At 50.2% G+C, this 18,637-nt stretch overlaps 2 protein-coding genes across 3 annotated transcripts; both read right to left on the reverse strand.

The window, feature by feature from the left end:
* Window positions 1-4,985: 4,985 nt before the first annotated feature.
* On the reverse strand, window positions 4,986-8,710 carry LOC143828853 (uncharacterized). The gene is made up of 2 exons (XM_077319027.1): window positions 8,550-8,710; window positions 4,986-6,744 (listed from the first exon to the last, which is right to left on the reverse strand). Exon 2 carries the CDS (start codon window positions 6,661-6,663, stop codon window positions 5,386-5,388), a length of 1,278 nt encoding a protein of 425 aa, XP_077175142.1. The 5' UTR covers window positions 6,664-6,744; window positions 8,550-8,710; the 3' UTR covers window positions 4,986-5,385.
* A 3,058-nt stretch (window positions 8,711-11,768) lies between these two features.
* On the reverse strand, window positions 11,769-18,131 carry LOC143830843 (uncharacterized). 2 transcript variants are annotated; one of them, XM_077323921.1, is made up of 2 exons: window positions 17,937-18,131; window positions 11,769-14,497 (listed from the first exon to the last, which is right to left on the reverse strand). In XM_077323921.1, exons 1-2 carry the CDS (start codon window positions 17,964-17,966, stop codon window positions 13,361-13,363), a joined length of 1,167 nt encoding a protein of 388 aa, XP_077180036.1. In that variant the 5' UTR covers window positions 17,967-18,131; the 3' UTR covers window positions 11,769-13,360. The 2 variants fall into 2 exon arrangements, with proteins under 2 accessions (XP_077180036.1, XP_077180037.1); XM_077323922.1 differs by having other exon boundaries at window positions 17,920-18,130.
* Window positions 18,132-18,637: the final 506 nt, after the last annotated feature.

Raw genomic sequence — 18,637 nt, forward strand, 5'->3', positions numbered from 1 at the left:
CCTTCGGGTAGGGAAAAGCGGCATATAAGAACCAACTCTTCTTCTTCTTCTTCTTCTTCTTCTTCTTTTCCCTTGGTGGCTGGTTCATAGTAACAAGCAGTTCCTTAAATCACCACTCCCGAGAGAGCTCCGATATTACTGAAGAAGAAGAGTTGATTCTTATATGCCGTTTTTCCCTACCTGAAGGAGTCTCAAAGCGGCTTACAGTCGCCCTCCCTTTCCTCTCTCCACAACAGACACCATGTGAGGTGGGTGAAGCTGAGAGAGCCCTGATATCACTGTTCGTCAAAACAGCTCTATCAGTGCTGTGGTGAGCCCAAGGTCACCCAGTTGGCTGCATGTGGGGGAGCAGGGAATCGTACCCGCCTCGCCAGATTAGAAGTCCCCACTCCTAGCCACTACACTAAGAACAGACATGGATAGAGTTGGATAGTCACACCAAACTCTTCCCCAATAGCAACTTTTGGTCCACCTCCTAGCAGTTCCTTCCACGTTCACTTACTCAGCAGCTCTAAGCAGGGTTTCACTACCAGGATTACATGAGCTGGTGAAGGTTACTGCAAATCAAGCTTATACAGGATAGTGATAGTGATAGCTGAAGAAATTCAACAGGTGTGTTTAACTGGATGGAAATTTCAGGGCAATTCCAGAACACTCAAGAAACCAACTTGAGTTAGAAATCTCCCCATTCTTTGAGGACATCTGAAGAGGTTCTACCTCGAAACAGGGAGATTGCTAGACTTCTAACACTTGGTTTTGATGTTTTTGTAGCGTATCTTTATACTATCCTGTAACAATCGCATATAATTTATATAAAGCTCCAGCCCTTTTCAGCCTGCTGGCACCTATGGGATTCTTCCATGGCCAGAAAGTGTCTGCTACAAGAGAAGAACCAGCCAAAAAAAACAGCTAACATGACTTACCTTCCACCACCATATAGATCCTTATCTTCTCCTCGCAGCTGTTGCCAATGTTTTTTAAAAGCCACACAGCCAATCAGATCTTCAGTTGCCAATAAAGCTTCACCTGGCCCCACCCACTGGCTAAAAATCCTTGGTAGGCACCAGAAAATTCATTGACAGGCATTGCGGCATCCTTTGTATAATGTATATAATTTTAATCATGTGTTTTCAATGATTTCCCTCTCCTCCACATGCAGTCACCTGGGAGACCTTAGACCAGTCACAGTCCTGTTAGACCTGTTCTCCCAGAGCAGTTCTGTCAGAGCTCTCTCAGCCCCACCTACCTCACAGGGTACCTATTGTAGGGAGATGAAGGGAAGGAGCTTGTAAGCCCCTTTGAGACCCCTTTGGGTAGGGAAAAGCAGGGTATGAAAAACAACATCTCTTCTCCAAAACAACAATTTATTCTTCTGAATCCAGAATACTGTCACAAACCGGCCAATATATCCCTGAAGAATGTCTGGTTTTTTTTAAACATCCAGCTGAGGGTTCTAAACTGTGAGAGGGGTATTATATTGCTGATCACTGGTTCAGTTGCCAACAACCAGGGGAGGTGGGGAGGGCCTGTACCTTTAACAAAGGCCTCTTAGAGAATGTTACCAGGTGATGTCATTTGACTCCCTGCCAAGAAAAGTTCCCCCTGCCCATCTCCACACCCTCTCTTAAAGGGACAAGACATTTTCCTCTCCACTTGTGACATGACTCAAGTACAGTCTCTGGGAAGACACAGAGTTTGAAAACGGCTGTTCTACATCTTGGGGAAGGCTCATGGCTCAGCTTGGTCCCAGGTCCAGTCCTCAGCATCTCCAGTCGAAAGGACTGGGGGGCAGGCGATGTGAACGACCTCCACCTGTGACCTTGAAGCACCCCCAGCCAGGCTAAGATGACTATCGTGCCTTGGATGGACCAAGGGCCTGATTCAGTTGGGAGGCAGCTTCAGGTGTTCATGTTTTCATCACAACGACCCTGTGAAGTCAATTAGGCTGGGGCTCTTCCTTGCAGTTTGGGAAATACCTGGAGATGGGAGTGGGCAGGATCTGGGGCAGGGAGGGACTTCAGTGGAGTATAGTGTTATGGAGTCCACCCTCCCCCCAAAGAAGCCACTTTCTCCAGGGGAACTGATCTCCGTTGCCTTGAGATGAGCTACAATTCCAGGGGATCCCAGGTCCCACCAAGGGTCAGCATCCCTACTCCTATGAGTATCCCAGATTCTGGTCCGACATGAATCTGGTCTAATTACACCTCCAAGCAGGAAATTTAGAAGCTCACAGCTAGCCCAATCTTGTCTGATTTGGAAAATAAGCAAAGTCAGCCTTGGTTAGTTCTTGGAGGAGAAACTAGCACCGAGTCATGTCTGACCCTTGGGGTGACGCCCTCCAGCGTTTTCATGGCAGACTCAATACGGGGTGGTTTGCCAGTGCCTTCCCCAGTCATTACCCTTTACCCCCCAGCAAGCTGGGTACTCATTTTACCGACCTCGGAAGGATGGAAGGCTGAGTCAACCTTGAGCCGGCTGCTGGGATCGAACTCCCAGCCTCATGGGCAGAGCTTTCAGACGGCTGCCTTACCACTCTGCGCCACAAGAGGCTCGACATACTCTTTAGGGAGGGGCTTTAGCAAGACCCAATAAAACGATGGCCAGAAGATGCCGATTGGAACCCATTTATGTCTTCCCAACGATTACAGACCTTAAGTTGTCCAAGTGGCCACTGGGAAGCATTAGACCAGGGGTAGTCAAACTGCGGCCCTCCAGATGTCCGTGGACTACAATTCCCAGGAGCCCCTGCCAGCATTCGCTGGCAGGGGCTCCTGGGAATTGTAGTCCATGGACATCTGGAGGGCCGCAGTTTGACTACCCCTGCATTAGACTACCAGGAGAGGCCAAACTGTGGCTCTCTAGCGTTTCATGGACTACAATTCCCATGAGCCCCTGCTAGAGAGCCACAGTTTGGCCACCCCTGGAAGAGGAAAGGCGATGAGAGAGAATTTATGCCGACTTTCCAGGAAAGCTGCCCAAGGCTTCTGACAAAATAATGACTTTAGGAAAAGAGGAAGACCCAACAGGAGAGGGACGGACTCCATGAAGGAAGCTACAGGCTTTGGTGTGCAGGACCTGAACCTGTTAACACAAAGGCATTTTGGAGGTCATTCATCACCGGCTCTGTTTAATAAATTGTTTAATATTCTGATATTTTTATATCCTTCAACTTCTGGTTCTCACCTGTTTTTCAGTTTTGGGCACCCCAGTTGAAGAGGGAGGTAGACAAACTGGAGTGTGGCCAGAGGAGGGCAACCAAGATGGTGAGGGGTCTGGAGACCAAGACGTATGAAGAAAGGTTGGGGGAGCTTGGTCTGTTTAACCTGGAGAGGAGACGACTGAGAGAGGATCTGATCACCATCTTCAAGTATTTAAAAGGGTGCTATATGGAGGATGGAGCAGAGTTGTTCTCTCTGGCCCCAGAAGGACAGACCAAAACCAAAGGGATGAAATTAATTCAAAAGAAATTCCATCTAAACATCCGGAAGAAGTTCATGACTGTTAGAGCGGTTTCTCAGTGGGACAGGCTTCCTTGGGAGGTGGTGGGTTCTCCATCTTTTAAGCAGAGGCTGGAGAGCCATCTGACGGAGAGGCTGATTCTGTGAAGGTTCAAGGGGGTGGATAAGCGAGAGGGTTGTGAATGTCTACAAGGGGTTGGACTAGATGACCCAGGAGGACCCTTCCAACTCTGTGATTCTAGGATTCTAGGTTGGGTTTTTTGTTTTCCTTTCCTTGCTGCAAGGGGCCATACACCTCTGAACATCTCTTGCCGTGAAAACTCTATGGCAGAAGTGGACAGACTGTAGGTCTCCAGATGTCCATGGACTACAATTCCCAAGATACGATTGTTTCCATGACCTGGATTTCAGAAGCCGATAGAGGTCGGTCCTCGCCAGTTTAGGGTGAGAGACCTCCAAGGTATGTCAGAGTCATGATGCAGCAACAGGCTACGGCAAACTACCTCTGAATGTCTCTTGACATGAAAACCCTACAGCAGGGGTGGCCAAACTGTAGTTCTCCAGATGTCCACGGACTACAATTCCCATGAGCCTCTGCCCTACAAGGCCACTGTGAGTCTGCTGTCACTTGATAAACTTCCCACCACCAATATGCATGTTGCTTTGACATGGCCAGACCAAGCTAGCGTCATTTTGACCAGCTCTCAGAAGCAGGGCCAGCTCTGGTTAGTGCTCGGATAGGAGACCACCAAGGACGTCCAAGGTCACCACTTAGAAGCAGGCAAGTGCAAAGCACCTCTGAATATCTCCTACCTTGAAAATGCTGCACTAGCCTGAAATATTCTTCAGGCTTGCAGAAACCCCAGAACTGGCCCAACCATGCAGAATATGGTGGGGAAGCAGAGCTGTGGACACGCCCACCTGGGGCTCCTCCCCTTCCCACCCCCTCCAGGCCCATCATTGGTCACTTTGGGAGAGGGCTGGGTGGGCTGACAGGACCATATATGGTCATATCACCCAATACTTCTTTAGCAAATTAAAATATATATATATACAAAATTAATTATCTCCCACCTTTTGAATTTTGAAACAAAAGCTGGAGAGCCATCTGACAGAGAGGCTGATTCTGTGAAGGCTCAAGGGGGTGGCAGTGACAGTGGATGAGCGTGAGGGTTGGGAGTGTCCTGCACAGTGCAGGGGTTTGGACTAGATGACCCAGGAGGTCCCATCCAACTCTATGATTCTAGGATGGAGAGATTAGCATATCAAAGCAAGAGAACAAAGTTTGAGTCCTGAATTAAACTCGGTTGGTTGTAAAGGTGCCCTGTGAATTTCCTGCATTGTGCAGGGGGTTGGACTAGATGACCCTGGAGAACCCTTCCAACTCTACAGTTCTGATTCTGTTTTTTGACTCACACATTGCTCTGCTGCTTCAGACTGACACGGCGACCCACCCGAACCTCTCACCCAGAAGCAGGTCCAGCTAAACACTTTAACCCACTTGGACACGGGCAAAGGAAAGAGGTGTAAAATGACAAGTCCTTTTAATTAAAAAGTGGAATAATTCCTCCTTCCAGAGCATCCAAATTCCAAGGCAATCCTATTGAACTACTTAAATGAATATGGGGAGTTGTGCATGAAAAAGAATGTGATTGCGCAAGGGAGGAGCATCCAAGACCACAACCCCCCCCAACGTTTAAACCCAAGTGGAGCACCAGGTTGTGTCCGACCAACCACGGGGACCGTGTGTCCCAGCCACCAAGGAAGCAAAACCAAACCCATCCCCACCGTGAAAATAGCAAGCAGTTCAAAAACCAGGCCAACCCGAAAGCGTTTTTAAAATCCCCTTCTAAAACCAAGCAAAACTCTAAGGATGGAGTTTCCAGTCCTGGTTATACCCCCTGGAGCTCATTTCAGAGCCAGAGATTCAGAGGTTTTGGCCAGGGGAAGAATCCTCCAGAGCAGGTTTTGGGACACTGAAGGACAAAGGAGCTAGTTGGGTGCCCTGGTCAACCTCTCTTCCATTCACTGGTGCAGTGGGCCCTGCAGAGGGGAATGGTGGTCCATCCTGTCCCATCTCAGTGGTTTTTAACGGAGTCTTCGGAGAGGAAGCTGCATCCCTGGTGATCTCAGCAAAGCCTGAAGGAGGCTGGGCTTCCACGTTTTGTACCACAGATGCCGGAAGCTCATTCTCCTCCGGCTGAGCGTCCACCTTCTCCCCATCACAGTCGTCTTCTGGAACGCCGTCTTCTCCTCCGTTCAGGACCAAAATAGACTCAGCCACAGCTTCAGGGAGGTCCTCGTCGAGATTTAGCAAAGGCTCAGCCACGACTTGAGTCCTTGGGGCAACGTTGATGTCAGAGCCCCTATCTGCCATTTCTGTCGCGCTCACATCAGGAAGAGCTTCTCCCACCTTCTCTAGGCTCTTTTCAAAGGAGGCTTGTTCAAGTTGCACGTGCCCAGTTGTGGTTGGTTCCTCCACAGCTCCTGATATGTCCCCTGGAGCAAGCTCAAGACAGGGAGCCTTCTGGTCATTTGCCAAGAAGGAGCCTTCCTTGGGGGGTTGGCCGTCGGCAGAGTTCAGCGGTTCCACTGCTCCAATCGATCCACAGCTGGCTTGAGAGCCATAGCTCAGTTTGGAGGGCTGAGACTCCAAGGAGGAAAGTGATGGGCCTTGGACAGCAGAGTGCCCTTTGGGTCTCCCCGAGATGTCTCTCGAAGACTTCTCAATCCTATGCAACGCGCTGCTGAACACCTGGTCACACAGGTAGGCCAGAGTCCCATCCATCTCAGGAGGCTGGGCATGGCTCCCCACCACGAGGTCCGCAACAAGCTTGGATCTCACCACGGCATCTCCAGGAGGCATCTCCAGCTTTGCCGGGACGTCTCGGCCAGGCTGTGCTGTTTTCGTGTCTACCGAAACAGCCGCCTCCGAATTCTCCGCAGCGCCGGGCTTCTCCCCACCCTCCAAGGGGTTCTTCGGCGTGATCTCCAGGGACGTCTCCACTTTACAATGTAGCATGATGGGGGCAGCGTGAACCTCTTGGAGGATCTGGTCCACCTCTTCAGGACGGCAATGGATATGGACCATCTTTTGGGCCGTATCAGAGGACGGTGTGTAGAGTTTTTGTAGCGCCTCCTGTTGAACTCTTCGGAGTTCCCGTTCGGGGTCTCCGGAGCATGGCTTGCTGTGGTTATTCCCCATGTTTGATGTTTGGCAGAAAAGTCCGTAAGACAGAGGGGGAACTGGGAAACTTTGTATCGGGCGTGGACATCAACAGGAAATCTGCAAAAAAAGAGAAGAGGATGAACAGAACAGTCATTCTGAGCCAGGGCTACTAGAAACCCAGGGTTACTCTAATAACTTGAAGGGGTTACTCCAGTTGGGGGGAGAGAAGAAGAGGAGGACAAAGTGACTGTCTTCTCCTCTGTCTCATCTGCAGCGGCCTTGTTCAATTTACACAGAATGGAAAAGCTGTGGGAAAAGCGGAATCTGCTGCACTCCCCCCCCCCCCATTGGCTCTTCCGGTTTCCCATCTCTCAGGATTTCTTGCTGCTTATGACAGCTGAGATGAATGCTTCCTTGTTTTGCTCAGGCAAGGCACTGCACACGCAACAATGAAACTGACTTTTTATTTAACAAGCATTTTATTTTATGTGATGATGATGATGCCATACAGACTGTAAAGAGCCAGTTTGGTGTAACGGTTAGGAGTGAGGACTTCTTATCTGGCATGCCGGGTTTGATTCCCTGCTCCCCCACATGCAGACAGCTGGGTGACCTTGGGCTCGCCAGGGCGCTGATAAAGCTGTTCTGACCGAGCTTGGGAGGGGAGACTAAGGGATGCCAGCCTCCAGGTGGGGCCTGGGGATCCCCTGGAATGACAGCTCCTCTCCAGACTCCAGAGATCAGTTCCCCTGGAGAAAAGGGCTGCTTGGGAGGGGGGACTGAGGGATGCCAACCTCCATGTGGGGCCTGGGGATCCCCTGGAATGACAGCTCCTCTCCAGACTGCAGAGATCAGTTCCCCTGGAGAAATGGGCTGCTTGGGAGGGGGGACTGAGGGATGCCAACCTCCAGGTGGGGCCTGGGGACCCCCTGGAATGACAGCTCCTCTCCAGACTGCAGAGATCAGTTCCCCTGGAGAAAAGGGCTGCTTGGGAGGGGGGACTGAGGGATGCCAACCTCCAGGTGGGGCCTGGGGATCCCCTGGAATGACAGTTCCTCTCCAGACTGCAGAGATCAGTTCCCCTGGAGAAAAAGGCTGCTTGGGAGGGAGGACTCAGGAATGCCAACCTCCAGGTGAGACCTGCCCCCCCCCCCTTGAATTACAGCTCATCTGCAGACTACAGAGAGCAGTTCCTCTGGAGAAAAGGGCTGCTTTGGTGGGTGGACTCCATAGCATTATGCAACAATGAGGTCCCTCCCCACCCCAAATCTCCCCCCCCCCCCCGTCTTCACCTCCAAAGCTTCCAGGTATTTCCCACCCCAGAGCTGGCAACCCTATCTCCAAGGCATTCTTCTAAAATCATACTGCAAATTCTCCAGGCAGCACCTTAAACTGAGAAGGCACCTTATGGAAAACCAGACCAACACTGCGTCCTCCATCCTTTTAATACTCTGAGGAGCAACTCCTTAAGAGCCTGGCCAAATCATTAACACACCCCTTTCGCTTATGATAAGAAACCAAAATGCTAGAGGGGTACTCAAACTGCAGCCCTCCAGATGTCCATGGACTACAATTTCCATGTGCGTTTGCTGGCAGGGGCTCATGGGAATTGTAGTCCATGGACATCTGGAGGGCCGCAGTTTGACTACCCTGACCTTCTCCCCAAGACGCATTGAATTACGGCCCCTCCACGTGCTGACTGTCCATCTGCATCATCGTGATTAATATTCCAAAACACACAAGATGTTAATTGAAACACAAGAAGGAGGATAACGAAATCCAAGAGGAAGCTGCAGAAATCAGAGTACAAGTTTTGAGGAAATCAACCAGAGCACAACAGGACTTTCAGAAAACCAATTTTTCTGGCCTCTGGGTCTTTCCAAACCCACCCATTCCCAATTTGCACACCCAAAAAACCTCACCTTCCCAATTATTTCAGAAGAGACAGCTGGTTGCTCTTGCAGCAGCCTTAAATAGAGCAGTGGGGGTAACAGGGAAGACTTTCCCCCACAGTCCCATGGGCTTTAGTTCCACCTCATCACAGTTCCCTCCACCTGAATTTCTCCACAAGGAAGGGAAGTCCTTGGAGAGGACTTCTCCCACCAGGGCTAGAGTCCTAAGGAAAATCTTCTACTCTGGTTTGGGATTCAGTCTGATGAATGGAGAAGGCACAGCAGATTAAACCAGGAGATTGAAGGATTGGAACAGATAACTGGGGCTAGTGCTGGGTAAAGAAACAGATGCCAGAGCTAGGGTTGCCAGCTTTGGGGTGGGAAATAGCTGGAGACTTTGGGGGTGGAGCCAGGAGTGGGCAGGATTTGCAGCAGGGAGGGAGCTCGGTGCTCTATATAATTTTATGGCACCCACCATCAAGGGCAGCCCTTTTCTTCAGGGGAACTGGTCTCTTTAGTCTGGAGACAAGCCATAATTCGAGAGGATCCCCAGGTCTCACCTGGAGGCTGGCATCCCTAAATATTTATGGCATCCCGATGGAGCCAATTTACACCGATGTGTAGCAGTAAACATTTCACTCCTGTCAAATAATTGGAAATAGATGGCTTCAAAAGAAGCAGTTGGTATCTAATTGGTACTGGTTGGCCTGTAAAAACTAAGATGTCTTGGGCGTTAAGAGTACATCTTTGTGTAGGGCAGAGACTGCGGCTGAGTGGAAGAGCCTCCATTTTGTAATCAGAAGGTCCCAGGTTCAAATCCCGGCATCTCCAGGTAGGAGTAGTCGGTGAGATCATGGAGAGTCCCTGCCAATCTGAGTAGACAAGATGGACCCTGATGAACCGAAGGCCTGTTTAGGTGCATGGCAGCTTCATGTTTGTGTCCTATGGACTATCAAAGCCATGACCCCAAACATTATGACATATATGTCCATGTCTGCATGTCTCTGTTTGGACGTACACTGGCATTTGGGATAGGCTGTGAACACATTTTGATTACAGGGCTCTTCTGATGTTCCCTAGGCCAGTGGACCCCAACCCCCAGGCTGGGGACTGGTGCTGGTCCGTGGATCAGTCAGTACCGGGCCACAGCTCCTCCTCCCCGGCTGCTTCCTCGGGGGCTGCCCTGCAACTCTGCCATCAGCTCTCCGGCGGCTGCCATGGCTGGGGCTCCCCCTTGGCATGGCACTGCGCAGATGCTGCTGGCAGTGCCCCCAGTGGGTGGCGGGAAGTCAGGGGCCCCGGCGGGAAAGTAAGTGGAGCAGGGGCTCAGGGGACGGTGGCGACGTCCCTCGTCAGAAGACTACCCCCCCCCCCCCCCGGGCCTCAGTAAAATTGTCAAGCGTTGACCGGTCCCTGGTGATAAAAAGGTTGGGGGCCCCTGCCCTAGGCAACCAATTCCCCTGCTGCACTACTCTTTCTGTGAAAAAAAAAAGGATTCCCAATTCCATAGCCCATTATTCAAATGGTTGCGAATCCTCTCCCCTGCTTGCCAACGGGACCAGCTCCCTGACCTCCTCTAAGCCACGGCCTTCCAAATACCGCAAGGGAGCCAATCCTGTCCCCCCTCAACCTCCTCTTCTCCAGACTGAACCTTCCCAAGTCCCTCCGCCTTTCTGCCTACGGCTCAGACTCCGAACTCCGGATTGTCCTCTTCTGCCCCCATCTTGAACTGGCTTCCTTCGCCTTCCGCCACTGAACCTGCCTCTGTGCTCCATTCCCCTTCTGCAGAAAATGGCTTCAAAAGGATTACTCTGAAGATTATTGGAGATACTAGCTGGGGTTGGTCTCTTCCCCTCCTGAAGGAACTGCCTTCAGGATGTCTTTGGGCACATACCACTCAGGGTTGGCAACTGGAGGGCAAATGGCCAACTTGATATAGAAGCCAGACTGGGCATCAGTGAGCCGAGGGAGTTGGTTGGTAGAGCCAGCGTGGTGTTGTGGTTAAGGACGGACTCTAATCTGCAGAACCCGGTTTGACTCCCCGCTCCGCCACGTGCAGCCAGCTAGGGCTGTTCTCACAACCCAGTTCTTGCAGAACTCTCCATAAGTTCTTGCAGAACTCTCTATCAGTTCTTGCAGAACTCTCTATCAGTTCTTGCAGAACTCCCTCACAGGGTATCTTTTGTGGAAAGGTGTTTGTAAGCGGCTTTGGGACTCCTTCGGGTAGTGACAAGCGGGGTATAAAAAAAACAGCTCTTCTCTTCTTTCTCCCATAGTGTCAAAACGCAGCGGCAGCCAATGAAACTGATGGGCAAGTGGTACAGAGGAGTGGAAAGGCTTCTTTACGGAATGACTAACAAAAATACAAATTTTACTACTAATGGATATAGTGAAGGGGAGGGGCAGAGTGAAGCAGAAGAGTTGACCTCTGTTGTCTGAAGAACAATTGCCAGTTCAGGAGATCTCAAGGCCTCACCTGGAGGTTGGCAAGCCTAGGTCTTTACCTACCATGCATTCCTATTAGATTACCTGCTACCAGCACTGTGAAAGGCAGGGCTTTAACACAGAAGCTAATATGGTGTGTAGTGGTTAAGAGAGGCAGACTCAATCCGGAGAACTAGGTTTGATTCCCCATTTCTCCTCCACATCCAACCAGCCCACTGAGCAGTTCTCGTAGAGCTCTCTCACTCCCACCTACCTCACAGGATAGATTCAAATGAGTAGCTGTGTTGGTCTGAAGTAGCACAATAAAATCAGAGTCCAGTAGCACCTTTAAGACCATTTTGTTGGCCTTAAAGGTGCTACTGGACTCTGATTTTATTGTGCTACCTCACAGGGTGTGTCTGTTGTGGGGAGACAGAGGGAAAGGGGTTTGTAAGTTGCTACAACAACTTGCCGTAGTGGTTTGATTCCCTGCTCCTCCACAGGCAGCCAGCTGGGTGACCTTGGCTTGGCTCAGCCCTGATAGTTCACACAGAGCAGTTCTGTTTGAGCTCTCTCAGCCCCAGCTACCTCACAGGATGCGGGTTGTGGGGAGAAGGAGGGAAAGAGACTGTTAGCCGCTTTGAGACTCCTTCGGGTAGAGAAAAGCAGGGTATAAAAACCAACTCTGTTTCTTCTTCCTTACGGTAGTGAAAAGCAGGGTGTTTAAAAAAAAACAGCTCTTCTCTTCTGATTCAGTGAAGAATTTCCTCTGCTCCCTTAAGAAGTGCACAATCAGAAACGGGAGGGGAAAAAAACCACAAGCACTTGCACAAGTCAACTTTTATTAACTTTTAAAAAATCCTACCATAGGTTAAAGCCCAACCCACCACAGGCCCTCCATTTCCTATACCCGCGAAAGCCTGGAGCACTCGTAGTAACCTGACTGTCCTCAAACTGGTGAGATCTTGCGCCTTCTCACAGCCGACACGACCTGTATGTGTCAAGTGTGAAAAATCCCCAGTGGTGAAATCCAAGGAGAGCGATTTGGGGCTGAGATGAGATGCGTGATCACATGTTCGATTCTCCCCCCGCTCCACCCCACCCCACACAAATGCATAGGACGACCCATCCCCATGAGCCTTCACAACACTCGTAGACTTTTAACCGCATGAGAGAAGAAATGCTAAAATCGCTTTTAAAAACTACATCGTGTTCCCTTAGAACCCGTTTCTATTCCTGGTTGAGCCACCCCACGGTAACTTTTCCAAAAAGCTGTGCCGTCAAAACAGGGACACCCCCTAGAAGGGCTTTTCCTCCTCCTTCAGTGGGTCCCATGAGAGGACGAAAGCCCTCCAACATATCCGTTCTTCCAGGCTGGGCCAACCACGTCTCAAAGAAGTTCTCAGAGGTTCTGTTTCCTGCTTCGGCAGGGGAAGCAGGCGAGGCAGAAGGCCCAAACCTGGATTTGGGACGTAAACACTGCAGACCAGAACCCTCTGCTTGGCTTGCTTCATCGGTACGGACAAGGGTGTCTTCACCTTCTCAAGGGTCAGGAGACCCAACGGAGGACTCTTGAATTACTTCGTCCTTGCCGTCATGTTCCTCTTGAGCTCTGAGAGCCCTGGCCCAAGCTGCAGCCCCACAGGTATCCGTTGCATCAACAAACTCTTCCTCCTCCTCTTCCTCTCCATGTGCACCCCACAAGGGAGCCCCTGAGACAGGTGCAGTCTCCAGAAGCAGCTGTGCCTCTGGACTACCAGCCTGGTCTATGGTCACTTCTGCAACTGGTTGACCAGGACTGGCCTCCTCGAGGTCCTTTGTGGTCTCAGCGGTTCCCTGCAAAGCCTTTGGAGATGATTGTGGTGGGTCACTTCCGCTTATATGGGCTTCAGGCAGCCTGGCCTCCCAAGTAGGTCTGGTCTCCTCAGATTGAGCAGCGCCCAAGATCTCCACATTGCAAAGAAGTTGGCCATCTCTAATTGGGCTCTCCTCAACAGGGCTTAAGCGCTGCACGGTCAACATACTTCCCAGTTCCTTCTCCAGGAGAGTGTTGGATGCGACAGGACATGAAGACTCATCTTGTACCTCTTCTTCTCGGGCTGGCCTCTTCTCTTGGGCCTCCACTGGCAGCAACTCCATGGTCTCAACCTTGGTCATTCCTTCCATGTTTTCAACCACAGAGTCATCTCTAGACTCGTGGCCTTCCATCTGTGTTACTGTGGGAGGAAGCTCATGTCCTGGGTCTTCTGGCTCCTCAGCTAGTTGCATCATTCCTGGAGCACTCCCACCTCTTGAAGTTCCTCCTGATGTTTCTACTGGTGCTGAGTCAAGTTGAGATTCGGTGTCTGCTGCCTTTTCAGGTGAGGCGTCATCATCTTCGTTGTGTTGCTCATGCACCGTTGTTTGTTCCTCAATGGCTACTTGCACATTCTCCGGAGGAATCTCCAGACACCTGCCAGGGACCTTCTGTTCATTGGGTTGAAGTCCAGTCTCCATGGAAACCTCCTTTGGGGGCAGAGGTCTTCCCTTTCCTTCCAGGATCCTACAGCAGAATGTTCTTCAGGTATTTCCCCTCCCATGTCAGACTCTGATAAAGGTTCCTGGTTCAGTGAGTCCATCGGGCCCTCAACCAATGGCTCACTGGCTACAGCAGCCATGACAACAGAGGGCTGGTCAGGTGTTTCCACCAGGATCAAGTTAGGTTGAGGTTCGGCAGTTCTCTTTAGAGACTCTTCGGATGCGGCTTCATCAGGTCCATGTTGTACTGCAGCCTGTTCCTCAGCAGATCCCTGGACATCTTCTGTATTAAGCTCCAGGTCTGTCTCAGAGGCAACCACCTGGTCCCTCCCTGGTCCTTCAGTCCCTGTGGAAAGATCAGACACGGGATGGAGATCTTTCGTTCCCATCTGGGGCTCGGCCATTCCTACAGACAGAGTTCCAGTCGAGGCAAGCTCAGCAGAACCAAGCTCTTCCTCAGGGACAGCCGGACAATCTGGAGTTTGTTCTACAAAGGAATTTGCTTTGTGTGGTTTCGGTGACGGTGTTGGAGACCCCTCAGGGAGAAGCAACTGGCACGCCTCATGCAGCAAGTCCAGACTGACAGGCTGAGCATCGGCCTTCGCTAAAGTTTCTGTAATGGGATGAGCAAGTTCCAGAACTGTTCTAGTTTCCTCTAAACCCCCAGAGGCGCCCTTGGAAGATCCACAGGTCACTGCAATGGATGACACCTCGCTGCTGGGTTCTGAACTCTCTTGAGGTCTCTCTCCCGCCGTTTCTTCCGCTGGAACCAGGACGTAAACCTCCTTTTCCTTTGGGGCGATGTGGACGATGAAGACTTCTGTACACTGGAGTGGGGCTGTCGCTTGCTCCTCGCTTGGTGGACTCTCGTTAGCTGACTGCAAGACGAGAGCTCCGTTGTTCTCAGCTGTTTGATTTCCTTGCGAAGGGGCACCGCAGCCAATCTTAGTGGGCCTGTTCCCCATCTTCGGAGTTCGGCGGCAATGTGAACCAGAAGCCGGAGGGAGAAGCTGGAAGCCTGTATCAGAAATGTCCACCTACAATAGAGAGAGAGAGAAGTTCATGAACATCTGGTACATGCTTGTCACCCGCAAAAAAACAACAACAACAACTGGGAACATTAGTGTACCGGTAAGGAGGGGTGGCACAATATCACAGAAGAATTTATTTTTTAAACAATACAGTCTCATGTGCTTACCAGAAGTTGCTACAGGAAGTGACAAGGCTAGCTCTAGGAATTGCCATAAACTCTATGGTTTACCATAGTGTTTCTGATGGTTCCTAGAGTTACCCTTGTCCTGTCCTGATATCAATATGAGGCTGTTTTTTTTGGGGGGGGGGTTAAAATTCTCACTGTTGCCCAACTCCCTGTGGGGGGTTTGGCAGCCCCTAGTGTTCTGTACCACTACTGCAGAAAATTGAGATATCACAGTAAGGGGTGGTATATAAGTCGAATGAATGAATGAATGAATGAATGAATGAATGAATGAATTTGTTAGGTTTATACCATTTTACCAGACAAGATTAGATGTTGGCAAGCTGGCTTTGATTCCCCACTCCTCCCCAACATGCAGCCAGCTGGGTGACCTTGGGCTCGCCAGGGCACTGAAAAAGCTGTTCTGACTGAGCATTGATATCAGGGCTCTCTCAGCCTCACCTCCCTCACAGGGTGTCTGTGGTGGGGAGAGGAAGGGAAGGAGAACGTAAGCTGCTTTGAGGCTCCTTCAGGTACAGAAAAGCGGCCTATAAGAACCTTCTTCTTCTTCAGTGATATCAGGGCTCTCTCAGCCTCACCCACCTCACATGGCATCTGTTGTGGGGAGAGGAAAGGGAAGGTGAATGTAAGCCGCTCTGAGACTCCTTTTGGTGGAGAAAAGTGGCATATAAGTACCAACTCTTCTTCTAAGTGATTTTAAGCTGCTCAGCACGTGGCCTGCTGAATGACATTGGGCCAATCACAGCTCCCTTAGAACTCTCAGTCTCGCCTCTCAGTGGTCGGGGGAGGAAGGGAAGGTGATGGTAAACTGCTTTGAGACTCCTACAGGAAGTAAAAAAATGGGGTATAAAACCCAACCTTCTTCAATGAAATGGGAGTTATAAGACTGCATATAGAAGTAGAGAATGGGTCATGGGTTAGTACTCAGCATAATGAAGATGCAAGACCTTATCTGGTAAACCCCTTCCAAAGTGGTCTATGCTAAGGTGACCAGATTTTAACATCGGTAAAGCGGGACACCATTGACCGGGGGAGGGGGGGGGGCTCTTGATTAAAAATTTGGTCTAGATGGAGCAGCAAAAATTTTCAAAGAACGCCTAGATAGAACGCAAAAATAGGATTGTAATAAATATATTTTAATTTCAACATAAGTACAATTTGCCAGGTGCCTCCAGATGTCCCTCCAAAAGTGGGGCAATCTGGTCACCTTAGTCTATGCTTGGCAATAACATGGGGAAACACTTAATTCTGCCTAATGTCACTCATTGAAGGATTTACTCCTGGACCAAATTACAGAACCTGCAATGGAACTGCACAGAGGAAGAATTTGCCTAGAGGGTACCTAGATCTTTAATTAGTGGTGGTCACCAAAGGCAGAAAGCAGGCTGGGCTTCTGTTCCAGTGAGGTTAGTATGGTAGCTGCTCTAGGATTACCGCCCTCCAGTTGAAGAAGAAGAAGGGTTGGGTTTTATACCCTGCTTTTCACTGCCCGAAGGTATCTCAAACAGCTTATAATCGCCTTCCCTTCCTCTCTTCACAACAGACACCCTGTGAGGTAGGTGGGGCTGAGAGAGCTCTACAAGAACAGCTCTAAGATAACTAAGACTGGTCCAAGGTCACCCAGCTGGCTGCATGTGGAGGAGCGGAGAATCAATTCCGTCTCACCAAATTAGATACTGCCACTCTTAACCATGACACCACACTGAGGCCTGGTATTATTACAACTGACCCACAGACTTGTAGAACACAGCAGTTTCAGAGGGTAGAGTTTGTGGCATCCCACCTGTGCTGGGCTTTCTTCCTTCCCAAAATAACAGCTTCTTTAGGCTCCACCCACCAAATGTTCAAGTATTCCCAATGTAGAGCTGACAACCGTGGCTCCTTTCTTCTTATAAGTAGACCCTTGTGGTTTAATGAAAGTCTACACATGACAATCTTCACCCACAGGTCTTTCATTCAAGGGGATGCACACCCAATATGGCTGCAACGAGAGTATTACCACACTACATTTCCTTTGCGTTACTCATTGGCAGATACGTCGCCAGTGTAGCTTGAAATCTTGAGCACCGTCTAGAAGTTCGTTGGCTTCACACCACAAACCCCATCAAGAAAGCATCTCCGTTAAGGAAGTTCTTTCCATGGAACCATCCAGCCCTCCTGACCAATAATCTTGGACCCATTTGGCAGTGCCATCAAATCTCCCCCATAGATGTTGCCAACTCCAGGTTAGGAAATTTCTGGAGATTACGGTGGAGTGTGTGGGTGGTGTTTGGGAACAAGAACAGGGCATAATGCAACGAAGTCCATAAGAACATGAGAGAAGCCATGTTGGATCTCACCAATGGCCCATCCAGTCCAACACCCTGTGTCAGAATCCAGGGGCCATCAGGAGGTCCACCCAAGGGGCCAGAAGCCCTCCCACTGTTGCCCCCCCAAGCACCAAGAGCATCAGTGCCCCAGACATAAGAATGCAAGAGAAGCCATGTTGGATCAGGCCAATGGTCCACCCAGGCCAACACCCTGTGTCACACAGTGGCCAAAACCCAGGTCGCTTCAGGAGGCCCACCATAAGAACATCAGAGAAGCCATGTTGGATCGGGCCAGTGGGCTATCCATTCCAACACACAGTGGCCCCAACCCAGGGGGCCATCAGGAGGTCCACCAGTAAGGACAGAACTCTGGAAGCCCTCCCACTGTTGCCCCCCAACACCAGGAATACAGAGCATCCCTGCCCCAGGTGGCGTTCTATCTACCCCTCATGGCTAATAGCCACTGATGGACCTCTCCTCTACACACTTATTCAATTCCCTTTTGGCACCACTTCCTGCTACAGCAAATTTCACTTTCCAAAGAAAACATTTTCACAAGGGGCACTGAGCTCTATAGCAAGGAACTCCAGGAGATCTCCAGCCAGCCACCTGGAAACAGGTAACTCTTCGCAGGAAATCTCCCCCAGCAAACGCTTTTCACATAGCCTTAAAACTGAGAAGTTGCTCTTATTTAACCCCAGACTTTCTATTCATATTGGGGCTTGTTCCTGATTTAGCTTACTACAATAACACTCCGAAAAGCACATACAGCTGGAGACAATTTTCAGGCTCAACCCATTAAGTTCAAGAAGACAAACAAACCGCCGGGTTTTGAAAGACCCCTAAGCAAGATTACTGTAAAATTCAAAACGTCACTCCCAAAGCCTTGCGGCATAAAACTATCAAGGGTGCGACCCAGCATCCTTCAACTCACCTTAGACCTCTTCTTACCTGTGCCTTAACCCAACAAGGCAGCCCCATCTCTTAAATAGGGCCGGAGGGTAACACTAAACTCTTTCCCCCAGAAGCCCTGCAGATTTCGGTTCCATCTCATCCCTGTTTCTCCTGCCTTCATTTTCCCTAGCAAAGAGAGATTTTCAAATGGACTTTCCAACAGGGGCCAAGTGTTTCTGGATATTAGGCTATCCTGTCCTGTCCCTTTAAGAGAGGTTTAACTACAGAGAGGTGGCAGGTGAAGGTTGTCAAACAGATAAAGCCTGCGTTAAAGGGACAGAACAAGGTTTGGTTGTTTTCCCTCCAGGCTGTTGGTAACCCTGTCTATAAATGCAAGGGGTAAAGTTGCAATCTCCAGGTTTGGTAATTCATGGAGATTTGAGGGTGAACCCTGGGGAGGGATGGGGTTTGGTATTTAAAAGGCTGCCATAGGATGGAGCAGGGGGTTGGACTAGATGACCCAGGAGGTTCCTTCCAACTCTGTGATTCTATGATTCTAAGATTCTCACAGGCATACAGTACCAGATGGGGACTGCAGCAAAGAAATTAAAAGACGCTTGCTCCTGGGGAGGAAAGCTATGGCAAATCTAGACAGCATCCTAAAAAGCAGAGACATCACCCTGCCAACAAAAGTGCGTTTAGTCAAGGCTATGGTCTTCCCAGTTGCAATGTATGGCTGCGAAAGTTGGACCATAAGG

The sequence above is a fragment of the Paroedura picta genome, chromosome 2, assembly GCF_049243985.1.
Source record: "Paroedura picta isolate Pp20150507F chromosome 2, Ppicta_v3.0, whole genome shotgun sequence".
NCBI lineage: Eukaryota > Metazoa > Chordata > Lepidosauria > Squamata > Gekkonidae > Paroedura > Paroedura picta.